A 21,886-nucleotide genomic window follows, 5' to 3' on the forward strand; every position below is an offset into this window, starting at 1 on the left:
AAATTAGATATTCTACATCCCTCAAAATGGCAGGTACTTATTTGAAAACATCATTGTTTACTTTCATTGAGTGGATTTGTACGTTTGTAAATACATGGGGTAAAACATGCCTGAAAAAAGTTCTTCTAGATCTGTATTTATTTTTGGCATTGCAACCACCTTGGACGCGTTTTACGTGGTAGTTGTTATACATACGTTGAGTACTTTGATATCCTATCTTCACGGTACAGAATACAGGACCATCGCAGAGGATTACAGTTGTTTTGTATGGCCGTTTTTGTAAAAATAACTAGGTTAGTTTGGTATTGGTCCACTTTCCGTGATTAAGCTCCTCACAGCGATAGCCCGTTCGCGGAGCTCTCTATACCACCGAGAGTGTAACGAAGGTGTCACGCGCTGGGAAGGAGCTCGTTCCGTGATAAACGAAGGGCGATAACTCGGTCTCTTACCATGTGAAAGCAAAGACTTGTGCGGACCGAGACTTGGGTAACGGTTTGAAGTGATTGACGAAGTAACGTTTCTGGCAGGAACGGTGTTTCGAAACTTTGGCAATATATGCTACATGTAATTGCATGATAATCATAGTAGCATTTGTTTCTTTTAAAGTGAAAGGCAGTTGATTGATGCCTCTTTTCAGCGCTACTTAAATAATATCGATACTCAATACTTGACACACCTTCTTGACAGGTAAGCTCACAGTTACACCTTATCAGGCGACCGTGCCCAACAAGGAGACATTTTCCGAAGCAGGTGATACCCCGTTTTTATGCATCTTCACACCATGCGATCTAAACAGCAGCTAAGGTTGTCCACCATAGATTTGCATTGATAGTGGGATGATTCAACAACCCCTGGATGCCATAGGGACATATATATATATATATATATATATATATATGTCCCTCCTCTACAACCCTCACTTTGAAGTCGAAATAAAATTAAAAATACATCGCCCACACAGATACACTTCACAGTTTTGAATAAGGTGGGACATTTCCTGTTCTGTGATATCATCCACTGGCATCTTAGGCCAAACAAAGGTACTGAAAATGACCTCTGAAAATTAGGTACATCGTAAATGTCGCCATTTTTTATACACTACCAAAATCACCAATCACGGCGTTATTTACAGCATGTTATGAAATCTACATTTTGGATATTTACTTGGAGAAATGAATTTCAAAAATAGGATATTAGTGATCACGGGTATCTGTCTTTTATGAAATCACCAATGATCATTCCAAAACATCTCCAATAACCCTAGAATCGCTTAGAATGTTTTGGAAAATATGCAAACCTAACGCCGAAGTGAACCTTCTGCCATATTGTATAGTGTTTACAAAATCACGTTTCCGCACACCAGTTATGAGACGCCTGTAACATCACGTATATGTCAAACTTAGCTGAGATACAAACATCCTTGAATTCCTCATACATTTTAGAAACAAATGACAAATGGTCTTTGCTTCCTCATGAACAAATCACCACGAAAATATATTGTCCTTATCCACAGCTAATTCTTACCAAATGACCTGAGTTAAATAAACTATAGAGGCGGTCGGGTAGCCTAGTGGTTAAAGCATTTGCTCATCAGAACACCCGAAACACTCCCTAATGCCCCAATGCATATGGAACATGCAACTCTCTGTGCATGTAGGTAAGGGATCATTTTATATTTTGAGGGAAGGGCCATCAAATCACTCTGGGCCATTAGTTGTGTTTATTTTTATTATCCACAGTACCATGAAAGCAGTCTACTCTTTCTGTATGCAGTATTTGTGATCAGATTGGGAATGCCTCGTCTACAGCGTTATCAATGTCTGTTGGCTTGCTTCAAACTGATAGAACTCAGCAAGAGGTAGCCAATTTTTTATATTATCCTGTATCACTACTTAAAGGGCAAGTTCACACGGAAATGAACCTAATTTTCTTGCACTTTTTCCACAATAAAAGTGTTAACCTAGAAGTGTCATAGATAAAAATATTACAATTAATCAACATATGTTTTGCATTAAAACGATTTATATTTTTCACATTTACCAAGTGTTCTATTTCCATAACAAAAACACCATGGCTTATGCCCCTTGCAATATGACGTCATTGGTGCCAATTGATAAACATTATGACGTCATCATGCTTTGTTAGAGCCGCTTCACGTGGTGTAGGTACAGGTGTGTGATTCTAGCGTCTCAGATGCCAGCCAGCATAGTGTTATGCTGAGTCACCACTGCGCCGGAGTGTGTCGTAGGCCATGTTGTTTTACCGAAAACTTGAACTTGATATCTTTTGCGTTCAGAATAGACAGGGACCCAGTTGAATTGGCACCAATTACGTCATAATCTAAGGGAGATAACTCAGGCCTGTTTAGCTCGAAAAACGAAGGCCTCATAACGGCATATCATTTTCACACTATTGTGAGCTTCCTACTTTCACTGTGAAAAAAATGAGTGTATATTTTCAAACACAGATACTAACTAATTCTAAAATTGCGTTTTGTTTAGAAAAAGAAAGAAAGTAATTTTTGCGTGTACACTTCCCCTTTAATGCTTCTACTGTTATTTTCTTTGACATCTGAGACAGAGCTGTGGGAGGTCCTGGCTTCCAAAATAGTTGGACCTACCAAGTTGTGTGGCTTGCACCCTCACAGCTAAACCCACATTGAGACCTTTAGAGTACAGTACCATTTTTGCGTGAGGACGGTTGCTGCCTTAGGCCATGTGTCTCAAAGACAAGGAACCAGATTTTGTGAGAATCGCGACCTTCGGATTGTTGGCCTGCCAGCTAACCGACCGAGCTACGTTCACACTGAAAACTAAGTGCGAATTTACCTAGTCATGCCTACTCTGTTATGGAACTGAACAAAATGGTCAAATGGGTGACGGACACTTACGAAGGTTACAGGTAGCCATGGTGTCTCATGACTTTAGTCTACGTACACTTACGAGTGATCCTGATGCCATTTCGTACACTCATCCCATTCTGTTATCTACAAGATACCGAGTGGTGAGGAATGAGCCGATATGATGCGAACGGAAAATTGATCCAGGCGCCAGGTGTTATTCCCACTCGGGTCTTAACCAGGTATCAGATTGGATGGCAGACTGGTTGACCTCTGTTGCTCTATACCCTAGTTTTAATGTCAAGAATAGTGAGACTATTTTGTCCGCCCCAACATCCATTCCACCGACCCTATGCTTACGCATTTAATCTCAGCTAGATGATGATTTTTCTAAGTTATCACTCTTTCCGGCTCCTTGTCATAGGCAACTTGATTTTCACATGCATGCCTTTGAAGTTGCGGACAATCTGCATACATTGGATGACGACCTACATCATATGACATTTCTATGGCCCAGTGGTTATTTACCCAGATCATCAAGCCAATTACCGCTTACCTACACCTGAGGAACGTTCAGTTTGAGTCTTACATCGACGACTGCATACTGAATCACCAAGATACGGAAACCCTTCTACTTCACAGGGATTTCACACATCGTCTACTCAGACAGCTGGGATGGGTCATCAATGAGCCCAAGTCGAAACTCACCCCGTCTTGCGAGCTCCAATTCATAGGCGGCTTCTTTCGAACGGACCAGGTTCTCCTAGTATTATCTGCTACCGGCCCTTCACCAAGCTCACACTCTACGCCAGTGGCAGGTGTTGTTGGGCCTTCTCACATCGGCTCAGGATCTAACAGCCAGAGGCGGACTACAACTACATCCGCTACAACAGTTTCACCCTTCTTCTTCAATGGATCACAACAGGGATGGGGGCACATCTGGAGGATCAGACTTCCTCTGGGCTGTGGTCAAACGAGCTAGAAGCACTTATCCTGGCCATCTCCCATTGGAAAAACCTGCTTCAGCGTCAAGTGCTCGCAATATCAACAGACAACATTACAATCGTTTGGTGTCTGCGCAACCAAAGGACGCACGACTCATCGTCCCTGCTGTCAAAAACCTTCGGTTTTTTCAACTAGTGAGGTTCATCATCTAGCACATCAACGGAGTGGATGCTCCACCTCGATGCCTTCTTCCTGGTTTGCCAACAATTCGGCCCGCCACTTTTTGACCTATTTGCCACCAGCTACATCTCACAACAATAGAGCTAATATCCCTGGTCCCGGATCCTCTGGCCTGGGCGGTAGACGCCTTCTGCATTCCCTAGACAGACATGAAAGCGTAAAAAATTTTCACCACCTGTACTTCTTACCAGGGTTCTACAGACGATCAAACACACAGAGAAATATCTCTGCTTCTGTTCCCGCCTTGGTTCAGAATTGGTTTGTAGACCTTCGAGACCTCGAAAACAGAGACCCTCTCGAACTCCCAGGGTGGCCACTCTTGCTGAGACACCCTTACAGGTGTATTGCTAAAGGTAATTCAACCAGAGTGGCGAAGGCTATTGCCTTAGCTCATAAACCTTCAACATACTCCTTATGTGATGATAAATGGAATTCCTTTGAATCTTTTTGCAAAGATAAAAAACAGGAACCAATGTCGGCATCACCAGAATTCTTCTCAATAAATGTCACCTCAAGGACAGTACAATTACGTCAAATTAGGTAGCCCTCAATTTGGTGTTGGCAGTTCCCAGGGATCACAAAATGACCAAGATCCCAGAACTGCAATCACCTTTGCGGTCATTTTGACTGGAGGAACAACATGCCAAGTTTGGTCCCCCTGCTTGGGATTTAAACGTGATACTAAAGTGACTCCGTACCACTCCTTTTGAACCACTTGACTCAGCGTCTTTCTTTAGTCTCAACAAAAAGATGGTATTACTACTAGCCTTGGCTACGGCAGCTTGAGTCAGTGAGTTACACGTCCTAGACATCTCCTGAGTATGGTTCGAGCACGGAGCGCACGGAGCTGTCAACCTTTAGTTGTACTGGGATTTCAGCGCAAAAAATCAACTCCCAGGACAGCCAGACAGATCTTTCACTGATCCCCCTTATCTTCGATATGGGGATCCACAGACGAGGATGGACCACTTTTGTGCCCTGTGCATCCCCTAAAAGTTTTCCTTTGTCAATCCAATACACAACGTGGATCTTGGAAATGACTATTTATTCCGGTCTCGCTTTCATCCAAAACGGAAGTCAGTCAAAACACTATCTCACTGTGATTGCGCTCCATCATATTGCAGGCTTATGAACTAGCAGGCTTGGTCCCACCTAGACCCAACAACCCTCATGAGATTTGAGCTGCCGCTTCGACTATGGCTCTTCACAGCAACTGTCCCATTCAATCTATTATTTCTGGCACCCGGATAGAGTCTTCGACAGTTTCAGGGGTTCACTGGTGGTAGCGCAACAAATCACCAACGCCAGGTGAACCTGATTACTACAAGTAGTATAGATGATGGGGGTTCTGGCTCACTTCCACTGGAGCCAGATTCATATACCTATACCACGACTACAGAGGGAATTTTTTATGTCAAAATGATCATGCTTTTAACAATCGTCATGATTCGTATTAAAAGAATCATCAATATTAATTTATAATGAATAAAATTTACTATAGCCCACGAGGATATTGGAAAGGTATAGGAGCAATAAAAAACTTAGCCACCGCGGCTAAGGTATCTAAAGATGTGGCCAAGGATTGGTTAAAGAAACAAGCGATGTGGCAAATATACTTACCGGCACCGCGTTATATACCGAGGAAGAAGTTTGATATTTTTACAAGGAATGAAGTTCATCAGGCTGACCTCTTGTTTCTTCCCCATGATAAGGTAAGACGCAAAACGTACGTTTGTTTGGCTATCAGTATGGGATCGAAATGAAATCGGAACGATTGAGATCAACCGAATGGGTGACACGTTTATCAGCTGTTGTATCAGCACTGAATAATGAAGTAACAAGATTAATCGGGAAGAAACCATCCGATGCGATTAAAATGAAATCTGTGACTTCCAAATCTTCAGCACCGAGGAGAGGCAAAGAACGAAAACTTCCGGATAGAGTAAGGGTAAGATATTTATACCAGCCCGGTGAACTCGAAGGAGGCCTACGTCACGCAACCGATCCGATTTGGTCCCTTTAGATATATAACATTAGTCAATTGGTTATGAAAGAAGGAGAGCCTATTCTTTATTATCTTAAAGATGGACCGGGCAGGGCATTTGTACGAGAAGAGTTGCTCATAGTTCCCAACGATACAGTATTACCGCCATAACCATAAGCATAGGTAGTTACACCATCCTTATCAATCCATCTCTTTGTATCTAAGGGGGACAATGATGTCTTGTTCATTCTTAATCCATATATCCTATGATTGTAACTTCTTAAAGAGTTCATCTCGTGTTTGAACGTTCTACCGTTGAATAATGATTCTTTATACTGTTCGTGTTTGATATGCTTTTTTACAACATACTTCTTAACACCCTTAGCTTTTCTTATCTCTCCATTTTCGACTTCTTTATAGAATACATCTTAGGTCTTAATCCTACATACTCCGCTATAGGGGTCCCAGCACATTCATCCTTCATCTTACCTAACACCTTTTTATTTACAACGCTGTGCAGTGGATTATCTTTTTGGTAATCGCTTGTATCGTACATATCTATTTTTTCTGCCATATCTTTATACATATCCTCAGTTTGTATTTCCATCAACAAAGAATCTGTGTCGGTATATAACACCTCGCATCTGTCACCGTACTGCTTCTTAAGTTCGTTGTAATAATAGTCATACATTAAGTGTTTTGACAAGTCAAGAATACTCATACTGACGTACACCGGTCTGTTGAATTTTATATTACTCTTCTGTATATGCAACGCAGCTAAGCCATTATCGAATATCTTGCTTCTGTTAAAAGGCGGACTGGCTATAAGTTTCCTGAGTCTTTCTTCCTCATTAGATGTGACTAATTTAACATCAACACGCTTCCTTAGATTCTCCATAGTTTTACCAAATACGGGAGTTATTCATGAGCTTATATAGATTCTTTTCGAAATCGCTGGTAGCTATCTTTCTTAAATCTGTGTTCAACCTTATATAGGGCTCCATCCAAGGGCTTTGATCGAACTTTAGAACTCTGTGTATTTTCTTAAGTTTCATACCTAACGATAGATACAACTGGAGATTTCTGTAGTGAACTATATATTTTGTCTTATCCATCAAATTTGGTATGAGTTTTTCTACATTAGCTAACCTAGTATTACGCATCAAGGAGTGTTGATATTCCGACATCCAATCTTTATTCACCATTAATCTTTCGGGAGCTAGCGGATAACTGTTATGATCTTTATGTAACTCTTTTGGATATTCCAAGTCAACTTCTAGTATGATCCCTTTATCGGAAATGGAGGGGATATCATTCACTTCGATATCATTCACATCGACCCACTCAAAACCACCCGTGGGTAAAGGTTGACTCATAGCCCATCCGTACAAATTGTTGGCGTCGAGATATAATATGTGTGTGTCGGGTTTACTTGGATCATATCCTTCCACTAATTTATTATTAGCCTCAGAATACCTTTTAGCTACCATTGATATACCACCTCTTAATCCTTTCTCAATAAACAAGTGCATATCGTAATCGGTGAGTAGTGTTAGTTCTACACCGGTCTTCTTCAACAATGCATCCCACGATAGTCCGGGACTGGAATAGTACCATGTCGGGTCCAAGCCGTATTGTTTTAAACATGTCTTTCTAAATATCTCAAATATCGGCGAGTAACAGTACATCGGTTTTTAAGTACAGATCGTGGTTATCACCTAAGTTCTTACAACCTAATTTATCCAAAGACCATCAGAGCGTGTTCATATTCGGCATCGGTTATTTTAGATTCTGTCAAGTTACTGTAACCTTAGGTTCCGGGTACTTTACCCTTCTACCTATGGTCACTTGTCCTTATCAACTACTCCTTGGTTCTAGGGATGATGTAGCTCTCTCACAAAATCACAAGTCAGATGGTTTGCTCCAGTCTCTTTTTATTTATGATAAAAGTAATCATAAATAAACACACATGGTCCTCAGATATGTTCTTGTTGTTGCCTGATATAAATACAACACATACCTAGATGATGGTTGAAGAGCCTGATGGTTTTTCTGATGAACGTAAACTCTACTTCTTTTCTGACTCGGGATCCCAAAACCACAGTGAACCGTTCTGTTCAGCTGTATGCTCCCGACTCCCCGCACCACTCTCGGACAACTAACAAAATACTATCGATGATAAATTTAGCTCCTCCCTCCAAAATCACATTAGACATCATGAGAAATGAGTCATGATGGTCATTCCCCAATTTCCATAGTTATTAGTTTTACCATCAAGCTTTTCTTGACTAACCACTTTGATTACATCTTTAGGGTCATTGGTCAACTTGGACATACTCATATAACAAAATCAAATACCCTCAACTATCTCTGCCAGACTGGAAGGCACCAAAAAGATACCCAATCCTGTTATTTTGACATTCCAATGAAGCAGTAGTATTCAGAAATACTTGATCACCACTAATCTAACAATCCTGTTCTATCCATCTGTCCCTCTTCTGACATCTTTATTGCAGGACCGTATTCTACCAATTTCCTCATACCAACGAAAAGTTATCCCTATCACTCAAGAGAAGCGATATCCATAATCATTTGCCCTGGGGGTTATGCCCTCACCCTGTACTGTCACTTCTCTCATATGCATCCATATTTTTACCCAAAAGCTTAAGTTAGTAAACTACATTTTAAGTAAATACTAAAAACCCCTTTTTCCAAAATACCCTTGTTATACATGCCCTTCCCGTTGTAGAGCATGTCCCATGCGATTGACCAATGATAACAGAATGTGAAATGTAAATACAATAGTACAATATCAATATGTAACAACTTGTGTGTGTATGCATCTGAGGACCAGAAAAATCAATACAATTAAATTTTTACAAGATAATGTCTCAGATAGGATCTGTCTTGGGTTGTACCTATCTGAGAATAACATGTTAAAGCTTATTAAGACCTAACCAAATTATCATCCTTTGTAAAGGTTTCAGTTTTATTATTATCTTTTCGGTAGATGCAGATTGGTAGAAAAAACATCTTCTCAACGCTTAAATTTCATATATATATATATATATATATATATATATATATATATATATATATATATATATAGACATATGAGCAATTTTCTTCAGGCAAAAATTTTACAACACCAACTAACAACTTATCCTCAATATCCTTATTCCTCCCTAAATTAACCAGTCCAAGTCGTCAGGGTTAGCTCTAAAATGTAGACCTGAGTCTGACGAAGCGTCACTTTCGCTGTCACTGTCACTGTCTATTACATTAGGGACTATAACAGGAGGTGGACTTGCTCTTATTGGAAAAAATCCACCTGGAATAAACTGGTCTGAAAAAGGCCAGTGATGTACCATTAAATGCGAAAAATTTACGAGGAAAGCGGCTCTCCACCATCTTGTAGAATGAGGCTGCTCATCCCTACAAGTACGGTAATGGAAAATTTGACTTTCTGAATCGTCCGGAAATTCTAACTCATACCCTTATATGGTAGCATAAAAGTCCAGATGTTCGAAAGGATCGTCCATCTGCAGTTCTGGAATGAGGAATTGAAACTCATTCCCTATCATTCCAAATGCCATGCCATTTGGAAATAAACTTCGGACCACCTCACAAGCATAGCTGGTGGTAGTCCCGGACCTTCTTTGGGCCTCAAAATAGGGTAGTACCAGAGTATCTGATATATCCCCTCGTATATTAGCGTCCATCCTAACCTGACATACTTCACACCGAAGTGTATTATTGCTATCAACAAACAAATGTCCATTGTCCTGTTCTGTCATCCTGCCTAATGTGCCAGCAATACTATCCCTTAGCTCAAACTTGACCTTTTCCGAAATAATCAACACATGCATGGCACATGTTGCATGGTACATGCGTTTGCACCACGCACAATGCTGTACTTCGTAGCCCTTACTTGCATAACGGTCTACATCAAGCAAGTCCTCCAGGCAATATCCACACCTTTTCCATGTATTGTGGAAAGGGAAATGATCATTGTGGGCAAGTGGTGTCCACCGCAACCTAAGCTGAATGTTTAAATTTCCTTCATCCCCAAATACACAAAATTTATTTACTTGATCGGTAGTATACCCAGCTCCTCGCAAGTAAGCATAGAAGAAGGGCATCAAATTGTTTCGATAGGGTGAAGCATAACAAATCATAAGAGAATCTCCTACATTAGACGGTGTCAACATGCCGACTAATCCCAACTTAACTATGTCAAAGAAGCCGAAATACATCCCATATATGACCATGGTTATGGGTCGAATTTGAAATTTTCGGTACCTTCTATTTTTCATAGTGGTGGCGATTGGCAACCGGTTGTCGAAAATAGGCTCCTTCAAATCATAAGCGAAGATTGCCAAAATCTCCTTATGAATATATGGAGTTATCAGTTCTGGTACCTCTAAATAAAGAACTTCAGGCATGTCAACTTCACAGTATAAAGTCAACAGTTGTGCAATGAACAAGGACCATCCAGCCCATGTCCTCACCTGTCCCTGCGTAATGGTGACAGTTTCACCATGATTCATAGAATTTTTGAAAGCACCCGTAACACTATTCCTGTTCATTTTCAGTCTATAGGTAATTGATGATAACTAAATACAATATAATTACTCACAATACTGAGATATATAGTAAGACACAACAATGTCTTACACAGACGTCTAACTATTGGAGGTGTACCCCTGTGGTCAACGACGGGTCACTAGCCAAGCAAGTGCGTGATAAGCGATAAGCAAAATATGCGTAATTGTATGCAGTATACTCTATTGAGATAATTGGAATCGCAAACGATATCACAAATTGCACTATACTTCGGAGTACGAGCTAGCCACACCAAACCCCCGTGAACTATCATGGCACGTTAAAGCGTATAGTCCGATTGCGGCCAAGCAGTTCTATTTACATTTGCAACCAGACTGATTAGGTTTTTGCATAACTTGCCAGTATGTAGACTATGGTACATTGTATACGTTGAGAACATTCATTTTGTTTAGGTATCATTTTAACTACTTCAAAGCAAATAGCTACAGTATCTATATCATGCTTCATAATCAACACCTCAATTTAAAACTGTATACAACATATTACCATTATTTTTTTTTCGCACAACATCAACTTAATGTTACATTTCTGAACATGCATTTATATAGGGTATTACCCAATGTTCCCTTTTGATGGTTACGATCCATCAACAAGTATTGAAGACATCAAACATACCACAACATACATATTTCTATCAGTAAAATTGCTCACAAATATTTCTGTATGTAACATAGATCTGCATCTACCAATACAGCATACATTTTTAAACAATCAAAGAAAACCTGCGATGCAATGCAATGCACCTTATTCAATATACCTGTAACATATAACAGATATATTTTCTCTCATAAATTCAATACATTTTGTCATCAATTTATAAGTACACACATTTGTATACAATATATTTATGCATACAGGTAATTATAATCAACATTTTTGAATACAATATAACATCAACATTAATACAAGAGGACACTAGTATGTCTGAGATCACTTAGATTTCTAAAACTGTGACATTTCAATGCTCTCTGGTCTCTGCGGAACTGACGGATAAATTAATTTTACATCCCTAACAGCAGCTGTTTGAGTGGCGGTGGTGCAAGGCAATGGAGCAGAAGGTCTACCCGATTCGTTAACAACTATAGGATATTGTACGTTCCCATGTATCAGAGAAACACTTGCTATGTAGTCCTCATCCATCATCCTGGTCAGTCTACCTGCCTTAACCCATGATAGAGATACCTTCCTGGGTAGCTCTATATGTTCATTAGTGATGGTATTTACCAAACTTGGTTTGTTAGGTCCCCATGACAAAATCATGTCAAATTTCACCAATCGTCTTGTAATGGAGATCGATTGTGGAATCATGTTTGTTCCTAAACTTCTAATATATAATGGACTAACTGGAATCGTGGCCAAGGTAACGTAAGTACATTTAGTTCTGGAAGCCAGTTCTATTTCCAAATAAGTCATAGAGTTTCTCATTCTTTTCATGATAATATACACTGCTATGGCAAAGATAACCAAAACTCCTGCATAGAATAGAATATTAATATCAAACATTGCTTTGATATTTGCCAGGTTATTATCGGTTGAAGCCTTTGTGGGGAATGGAGTTGGTGGAAGCCATCTAAAACGCCTATCTGAGTTTCGGTTCAGAACTGAAGCTGAAGCTTTCTCAAGATGACAAGCCAAAATTAGTACACTTAGCCTTTTTGACAGAATTCCCATGTAGACAGTTAAAAGTATGAGTCCAAAGAAGCATCCATAAAGCATATATGATGTTCCTGATAGCCATTGAGTCCCTCCTACTGGAGTCCAATTATTCATAAAGATAGGATCGGTTGGGTCAGTGTAAATTATTTTATTTTGTTTTGCGAGTTTCACAGCTCTACGAAGACTAATTCTTATCTTTTTATGATCACCCATTATTTTTGAAAAGGTATGATTAGCCACTTGAAATTCTGGAATATCATAGCTAGCAGGTTCATCCGTTAGGAGATTTTCCACTTCTGCTCTGAGATCATCTGCCGAAAAGTAGTGTCTCAGTAGCCCTACATTCAGAGGATATTTGAAATTAGTTTTTGTGGTTGCTTCATGACATCCTGTCAGTCTAGGTGGTATTGTCATTCCGTCTCCATCCACTCTACAGTTGCACAACAATGGTATAACGCACAAACTACAGCCTTTCATCGTCTTGGTCTTATCTGCACAAGAGTAGACAATTTTGGAAATTCCAGATAGCAATAGGTCCCCAGAATTTAGTTCAAACATGAAATGACCTGCACCATTTGGAACAAGTCCAATTTCACAAACTTCATGAACCAAGTCAATATCATTAAGGAACAAAGCCAAATTGCATGAAGGATTTTGAAATGATCTTTGAGCTGGTAGATTGTGGCATTTTATAAGCATTTAATTTTGAGTACAAAGTTCATATTGATCACTTGTGAATTCCAAAAACGTCTCGTCAACTGTGGAAATGGCAATATATGGTATGGTCTCACCAACCACTGTGGCATCACCAGAAGTGTGATTTAGGGGAACTGGGAATAACTTAATTTGATAAAGTTGAGTTTCTCTATCTTTGGATGTTACTGGTAACATCATAGTGACATAAACAGTACTGTCATGTCTTACATAATGCACCTTGGTAGCTGTGTAATAATATGGCAAATCCTTATGAGCCAAATGGAAATTTGGATATTTATCCTTCAATGCTCTTCTTATTTTTGATAGAGCACGCCTTAAATGTCGGAAAGGTATCAGTTCGGGTGATAGTACATTTTCTAACAACTTACATAATCCTGTGCTCAACCGATTAATCTTCCTTTCAACCATAGTAGCAAAATGTAACTCCTTTGCAACAAGTTGTATCCAATGTGCATACATGGCCTGAAACCATCGTATCTTACCATCCTCTACATTTATCAGTTCAGTCAGTTCATTATGATTTGCAATTATACCTTGCTTCAAACCGTCCATTCTGTCATTGGCCTTAGACATGTACGAACCCATGTAATCCTGTGACACATTAAAAGCTGCTTCTTCCGCTCTCATTCTAATTGATAAGACATTGATATGTTGTGGTATTATGTTCACGTCGCTGTCACGGGCGGTTCCGAATAAATTATGTGAGAATTCACCAATAAAAGGTAGCAATGCTCTCTTGGAGCGAGTCTGAGAACCAGGAATTGGACCTTGAGGAATAATGTTTTTGATCAAAGTGACCCCTTCAACCAAGTCGTTTAAAGTGTCGTCATGAAGTAAAATTCAATACAGCCCTCATGTTCTCATCACAGGATGAGCAATTCCTTAGAAGACTAGCATTCTTACAAATATCTCGAGGCAGAGTCGGATAGTTAGAGATCTTGGGCAATTCAATAGCAAACGTATGATACCACGTCTGCTCATACGTTAAGAGTCTTCCCATGTGACTGAAGGTAGTACCCCAGTGAAGACGATAGATATCCGGAACGCATACTGAGTTCCACATCACCAGTAGTGTCATCATCACCTTAAGTGCGAAGTCGAAGGGTCCTGTAGAACACAAATATCCAAGTAAACTCTCAGATTTCTAGATCTGATCACAATTTTCTTTTCTTTTTTTCTATCCCTATGAAACCATAGCATTCCTATTTGTAAAACAATATCCAACAATCCCAATTGATCGTCATCAATGTACCATACAACATATTAACTTCAACAATATGTTGTACTTGTGGGTCAGTTGAATATTGATAGAGCTAAAGGCCTTGTCATGTAACTACCTTAAATTCTAGCGTCAATTAAGTCCAATTAATTAGCAGTCGTATTTTCTTTCTAACTCACATGGTTGAATCCTTGTACACCGTCTTTGCGCAATACTGTATCATATGTCTGAATCATTCACAACACATCTCTTCTCCTCAACAGGAGGTACACAATAGCCTTCTGACTAGGCAAAACTTTCTGAACATATTACCGGTATGATTGGATAATTTTCTACACACCACGACCGATTTATAGGTCTTCACCCAGGCTACGAGACAAATCGACCCTCTGTCCTTCGTCCCGAGTGAATTCATCGTTAGTCTTTCGACTGTCCTCAATATACTCAGCAACTTGAGGTAGAAACATATCCACCTCACCACTAGAGACTGTCAGGCATCTCTAGACTTGATCTTTCAAGCTTTGAAACAGCATAGGCATGTCCTCATCTATGTGTTTATATTCAAATAACGTAGGCATGTCTCCTCTACGTCCCTGTCGACATTATTACTACGTGGGCATGTCTCCTCCACGGCTTGACAGCGTAGGCATGTGACCTCTACGACTTACTATCACTTCATAACTGCGTAGGCATGTTACCTCTACGACGTTGTTCATCATCTCATATCGGTGTAGGCATGTTACCTCTACAACTTTTCCAACTCCTATAGACTATCTTAGCAACCATATTTTATTTGATGCATATCTCAATACAGTGGGACTACAAATTACTTATTGTATAAACTACTGTCCATTACTGGTGTGTTAACAACCTTACACCCCATAATACGTGACTAAGCACACGTCTGCTACTTCCATCATCTTCAAACCTAATGTTTACTTTTGTGTTTCCGCTTCACTTTACCCGTCATTGTCCTCCTGATGTGGAAGTCCTCCACAACCTCTGAGGGGAGAAATTCTCTTAGAACCCATTCTCTTTTTGAGATACCAGCATATCGGACCTTATACCATTTACCTCGGCGGTCCGACATACATTTCTCTAAGGCTTCGATTTGCCTGTCCTCCATTTCAGGACTAGTCTCAACCTCAGCAGTGGAGTCTTCGTTTGCCGCGCCTGCCGTTTCATGTGCATCAGTATCCCCTTCATCTGATGTCAACTCATCAGCTGAGGAAGAACCTGCCTCCTGTTCTGACACAACAACCTCATTGTCAGGTATCATGTCAGGATTTAGTTCCTCATCGTCAGATAAGTCTAACGGTATTGCCAAAGGGCGAGCGTCTGGACTGATATACGGTTTCAGTCTATTTGCATGAATGGGTGATCTGATCAGTTTGTCATCTCCACATCTGCGTAGCTGAAATGTGTGAGATGGAGATGGATAAAATGGTCCTTGCCACGACTTGTAGAGTTTCCTACTAAACCCTTTTGGCACTTTAGAACAGTAGAGCCATACCCTGTCTCCCACACGGTATGGAGGTTCAGCTGATTTCTTGTCAAACTGTTGTTTGTATGCTTCCTGAGCAATCTGTACATTCTCACGTGCAATCTCTCTGGTAATCTCGATATCACCAAGCAACTGCCTTAAGTCAGTACGTGTTTGTACTGAAAGACCTTGCGTGCGAGGCTCTAGTACATTGTCGATTGGTAACCTAGGTTCCCTGCCAAACACCATGAAGTATGGCGAGAAACCCGTTGAGCTGACTGCAGGACTCATCCTGTAACCCGCTAGGATACTTGGTAACAGCTTCGGCCAGTTTTCCTGTGCCTTGTCACCATAGATCCGGAGTGTTTGACCAATAACACTGTTCATGCGCTCAGCATGACTGTTTGTCTCCGGATGAAAGGGGCTGGTCTTCAGTCTACCTATATCCAATAATCTGCATACTTCATTCAGCAGTTTGGAGGTAAACTCCATGCCTCTGTCAGTGAGTATACTCTGTGGGCAAGAATATCTGCTTATGATTTGATTATACAATACTCTCGCCACTTCAAAAGACTCCTTGCTTTTCAGAGGAAAGCATTCCGGCCATTTTGAAGCTGCATCAATGCAAAGCATGATGTATTTGAACCCGTCAGGGGATTCCTTCAATGGACCTACAAGGTCAACATGCCACCTCTGAAAAACATCTACCACCGGTAGAGGCTTCAGGGGTGCCGGTTTTGCATGGATTTGTCTCTTTGATGACTGACAATCCACACAAGAAGCAACCCAGGCACGTACTCTTTCATACATCCCATACCAGAAATATCTCTGTCTGATAAAGGCATAACACCTTTCCACACCCATGTGAGCTGCTAACAGGTCATCATGATAGGCATGTAGGATGGTGTCATACAATTGTTGAGGTACGGCCAGTTGTTTCACATAACGAAGTTCCTTAGGGCCTTTCCCCCTTGCAGCATAGAGATGATAAAGTATACCATCCTCCAACAGAAAGTCATCAGCCTCCAACAAGACACGTCGTGCCTTCTCATCGTCATCTGGCAACACATCAGATTCCAGATAATCAATGATGCGTTTGAACTTCTCATCAGCCAACTGTAGGCTGCGCAGTTTGTCTACTGTCAAACCAGTTTTCTCCTGGACATGGGTTATCACAGACACCTCAGACACTCCATTGACATATGCCTGTGAGTGTTTGTCATCATCAGACAGTGACAATATCCAATCCTCATCCTCTATATCATCATAATCATTAGCAGGTGAGGGTTCATATTCTCGCCGGCTCAAGGCATCTGCATTTCCATGTTTTGCACCTGGACGGTATATCAACTCATAGTCATACTGAGTAAGCATCAGTGACCACCTTGCCAGTTTACCTGTAGGATCTTTGATGCTCTTCAGGTATCTCAGAGCGGCTTGATCCGTAATAACCTGAAACTTATTCGGAGCCAGATAGAGGTGAAAGTGCTTGACACCTGTGACCAATGCCAAACATTCCTTCAATGTGATGTGGTATTGTCTTTGTGTTTTGTTCAGGCTCTTGCCACCATAGGCTACCACTCTTTCTCTACCTTCAGAGTCTTTCTGGCCTAGGACAAATCCTATGGCAAAAGAGCTACTGTCTGTGTACAGAATGAAGGGTTTGTTGAAGTCTGGAAAAACCAGAATAGGAGATGATACAAGTGCCTGCTTCAAGGTCTCAAATGCCTTGTCAGCATCCTCTGACCAAACAAATGGTACGTTCTTACCAAGTAATTTATTCAATGGAGCTACAATGTGGGCATAACCCTTGACAAACTTTCTGTAGTACCCACACAACCCTAAGTAGCTTCTCAAGTCACCTACATTCTTAGGTCTGGGAAAAGACTTAACAGCCTCTATCTTACCTGGATCAGTCTTTATACCTTCTTTGGTAATGACATTTCCAAGGAATCCCACTTGTTTGACAGCAAATTTGCATTTAGAGGGCTTCAATTTCAAGTTAGCCTCCCTTAGCTTGTCAAACACTGCCTTCAGGTGTATCAAATGCTCGTCAAACGTCTTGCTATACACCAAAATGTCATCCAAGTACACCAACGTGAATTTGAACGACATAGATGAAAACAGGTTCGACATGAGAAATGCAAATGAGCTAGGTGCTGAAACCAAGCCCATGGGCATAACGAGCCACTTATAACTTTTACCTGACGGCACTGTGAAACTGGTGACGTCTTGACTGTACTCGTCAACAGGTAACTGCCAAAAACCTTTGAACAAATCCAGGGAACTATATACCTGTGCGTGTTGACTACCTAACGAAGCTAAACTCTCGTCAATCACAGGTAGAGGCCAAATTTGAGGAACCGTCAATGCATTCACACGGCGATAATCAATTACAAAGCGGAAGGTGCTATCGGCCTTCTTAACGAGCAAGCAAGGTGAGCTCCATTGAGAAAAGGTAGGTGTTATCATGTCATACTCAAGTAATTGATTTACCTGTCTGTCAATCTCCTCCTTGGCCGCAGGTGAGCATGGGTATGCTCTTTGATATACTGGACTGTGATCACCTGTATTAATTTTGTGTGAGAACAGGTGTGTTCTACCTATCTCTGACATGTCCACTGCAAAGACGTCCCTATGTAGACCCAAGAATAATTCAAATTCCTTTTTCTGTTCATCAGTCATGTCAGCATCAGCTAAAGAGACCTTTAACTCACTTGCCTTAGCTCTCAGATTCTCATAATCTGGCTCAGGTAAAGCACCTCTAAGCTCAGGTGTCACTACACCTATGATACCACCTATACTCATCCCATTTGCCTCACCTTTTGTTACATCTGAGGTACCTGACGACCTGTATTCATACTTGTGGCGCCTAATGACTCACCTACATACTTACCTGTGGCACCTGATGACTCTCCTATAGTCACACCTGTGGTACCTGATGACTCACCTATAGTCATACCTGTGGTACCTGATGACTCACCTATAGTCATACCTGTGGTACCTGATGACACACCTGTAGTCATACCTGTGGCACTTGAGGACTCACCTATAGTGACATCTGTATGTAAGCAAGCAACCTCATCAATTTGACCTGGCAAAACATCATTACCAACTTCCAATCCACCTGATGAATTAATTATTAACTCACCTGTGTGTACACCTGCTTGGTAACATCTACTATCATCCATGGACACACCTGACACATCACCTGTCAAGGCTGTCCCATGTACACCTACCACACCTATCTCACTACCTATGTCATCATCTCCAGGTAAGGTGTGAGTGAGCATGTCACTAGACAATCTCAAGTTGACACCTTCCCCAGCATCAATATGCACTGAAGGGCTATCAACAGGTGTGCATCCCTGTGACAACAAGTCACCCTGTGTACTGACATCTAAACAAGACTCAATGGTATCACCTGGTATACCTGTGTGTATATCAGAACCTATACATGTCATATCATCCTTGTCATCTACATGTGTGTAGATATCCCTGACACCTAACTCCTGAGTCCTGTCAATGTCAACATGGTTAAATTGCTTGTCACTTGTGGTATTATCAAAGGTATGAGTGGCATCCCCATCACCTAACTCCCCATACACGTTGGCAACATCAACTTCTTCAATGACACCTGTCGCTACTTGCGCAGGTAACTTAATCTCCGAGCTGGTAGGGTTCATCATCCTAAACAAAGCTATCTGATTGACAGGTGAGGTGAGACATCTAGCACCTAACACATGCAATGTTTCTGCAACAGACTCAATTGGCTCCACAATGCCTAACTTTATATCTGGGTCATGAACATATACAGGTAACAAAGTCTCGGTGTGAGGTGGTAGCACCACATCACGTATACATGTAACAATGTTGGAACTTTCTGAATAGGCAATAAACTTGGCCTCTGTAAGTCCATCCCACAAAGTCAACCTATTGCGGCTAACATCAATGTTAGCCTTCTGGCTTTTCAAGAAATCTAAGCCTAACAACACATCAACTGATAAAGTTGAAACTACATGAAATTCCTGTACAACACAGAGCTGACCCACTGTAAGAGGAAGCATCAGTGACCACCTTGCCAGTTTACCTGTAGGATCTTTGATGCTCTTCAGGTATCTCAGAGCGGCATGATCCGTAATAACCGTAATACCCTTGTTATATTACTATAGAATGATTCAAGGGATGGTAATTTAGTTTCGTGGAATCTTGACCAATCATCCATATATTCGTAAGGATATACACCTTTTCTCAACAACAAATGACGAGTTAACCGATCGGTATATTGATTTGTTATTGCAAAGTCATCGGGATTGTTCGCATTAGCTAAATTGTCCAGGAGAGATAACAGAAACTGTACGGAGTCTATGAATCTAAGCCCATTACTTTGCTTTATTCTGGCTTTCCCATCCTTGTCTGTATAATGTATAGTTTTAGTCAATGAGAATGATATATTTTTCCATATTATTAGGAATTCATGTTAAACCACCATCAGTCTTTGAGATATCTTGCATAATGAGATGTGAATCATATCCTCTTAAGGTTATGAAACACCACGGGGATGGGTATTGTTTGAGAATTCATTTTTAGTTTCAAGTTACACTCGTTATGCGGGGCTCCCCAATAATTATCCGTGACGTGGCAATGATTTCTTACAGAATCCCCATTCAGGGTTTTATTACAAACATGACAACTCGTTGACTTCTTATAGGCCCTCCAACAACCCTCGTCATACACATTGGTTTCTTACGCGATAAATTTTCCCATATTATTCTCACTCCATTTTGTAGATATTCTAGGAACTTTCCCGCTGCATCGGGACCTCTGTAAATCACGGGTGGGTTTGTTTTCCCATCATACCTGACAACTATATATCCAAAGCCACAAGGAATATGTTCTTGAGTTTTGTACGTAAAACTACTATCGTGATTATTGCGTTCGTTATTTTCTATAGGTTTTATAAGCGCTTCGAAGTCCGCGTAAATTACTGGCATTTGATTACAATAATGTTCAAATTTTAATATATTTTTCCCCTCTTTAGGCATATTGATCCTGATAGCAGTCTGTCCAACACCTCTACAGTCTTCTTTATGCGCTTCTAATAGATCTTGTCTGCTCTACCCATGTAGGCATCTTTCGCAGAAATATTTCTTTTCCTTATGGGTTGTTTGATCGTATAATAGTCTGCTTCAACTCTTTATCCACGTATAATGATATTTACCATCTTTTTCGATTAGAAATGAATTGATTCTTGGAATATGTTCCGGAGTGGAGCTTATCCTGTGTAACAATTCCTTTAGGAGAACGTCCGAAAACATTTATAGCTAAATTATTTTGCTTTTCCACCTTATCAATTTGTGAGATTGGTGTAGGTTCGTCTATACCATCGAGGTTTAGTCCATCGTTTTGGGGATAGCTAGAAGGTCTATCCGGATTTTTGTCTACGGGGAACAATGCAGATCTATCATAATTCTGAAACAGTCATCGCCTTTATTTTTTACATTAATTTTGGCTTTTTTCTTCTTACAATACGGGGGTAAATCTATATAAGATCCACCTTTATAAGGCATATAATTTGCTACATCTAAATATAAACTATTGATTTTATCCACAACCCAACCCGAACCTCTATTAGTCCAGCGTTCTAAAGTTTCTTGTATCCTCTTAATTGATGTATCTAATGATGCGTTTATAGTATCGGATTCAGTTATAGCTTCTTGATGGTTCGGTATATTCAGTGCTATCGTCTGCGCTACTTTTACTCAACCATCAGCTGGTATTTTATACTATTTAAATCATCCAACTCCTCGTTAAGTTTACTCGATACGATGGGCGTATCATCATTGACATCCATGTTGGAATTAATATCCATCTTCCAACCTCTTAGATATTTACCCACACCATCTGTTGGTACCAATGTTAACTCATCAACTGGTTGATTTTTATCAACATCAACTGGTTGATTTTTATCTAGTAAAGCGATCAATTCAGCTTTTCTCATTCGAGAATAATCTCTCAAACCACTTTTTTTCGCTCGAGCTTTGAGTTCTCTAAAAGTCTGCGGTTTGTTGTATTCCAAACCGAATAGATCGATCAATTCAGCTTTTCTCATTCGAGAATATCCATCTAGACCACGTTGTTTTGCCAAAGCTTTCAACTCTCTGACTAAAACCATTG

At 40.4% G+C, this 21,886-nt stretch overlaps 1 protein-coding gene across 6 annotated transcripts in view; it reads left to right on the plus strand.

Annotated features, from left to right (window-relative positions):
- Positions 1–367: 367 nt before the first annotated feature.
- Positions 368–21,886, plus strand: part of LOC125378613 (protein LZIC-like) — a 202,425-nt gene continuing 180,906 nt past the window's right edge. Inside the window, exons 1-2 of one of the 6 annotated variants that reach the window (XM_048394321.1) lie at positions 384–486; positions 688–750. Coding sequence is in view for 3 of the 6 variants with exons in the window: in XM_048394323.1 (XP_048250280.1) it covers positions 1,817–1,858 (42 nt within the window). In the remaining 3 variants the exon portion in view is untranslated. The other 5 variants (XM_048394320.1, XM_048394319.1, XM_048394322.1 and 2 more) reach the window with 5 other exon arrangements.

This window comes from Haliotis rufescens, unplaced genomic scaffold (assembly GCF_023055435.1).
Source record: "Haliotis rufescens isolate VD_foot unplaced genomic scaffold, xgHalRufe1.0.p SCAF_13, whole genome shotgun sequence".
Taxonomy (NCBI): domain Eukaryota; kingdom Metazoa; phylum Mollusca; class Gastropoda; order Lepetellida; family Haliotidae; genus Haliotis; species Haliotis rufescens.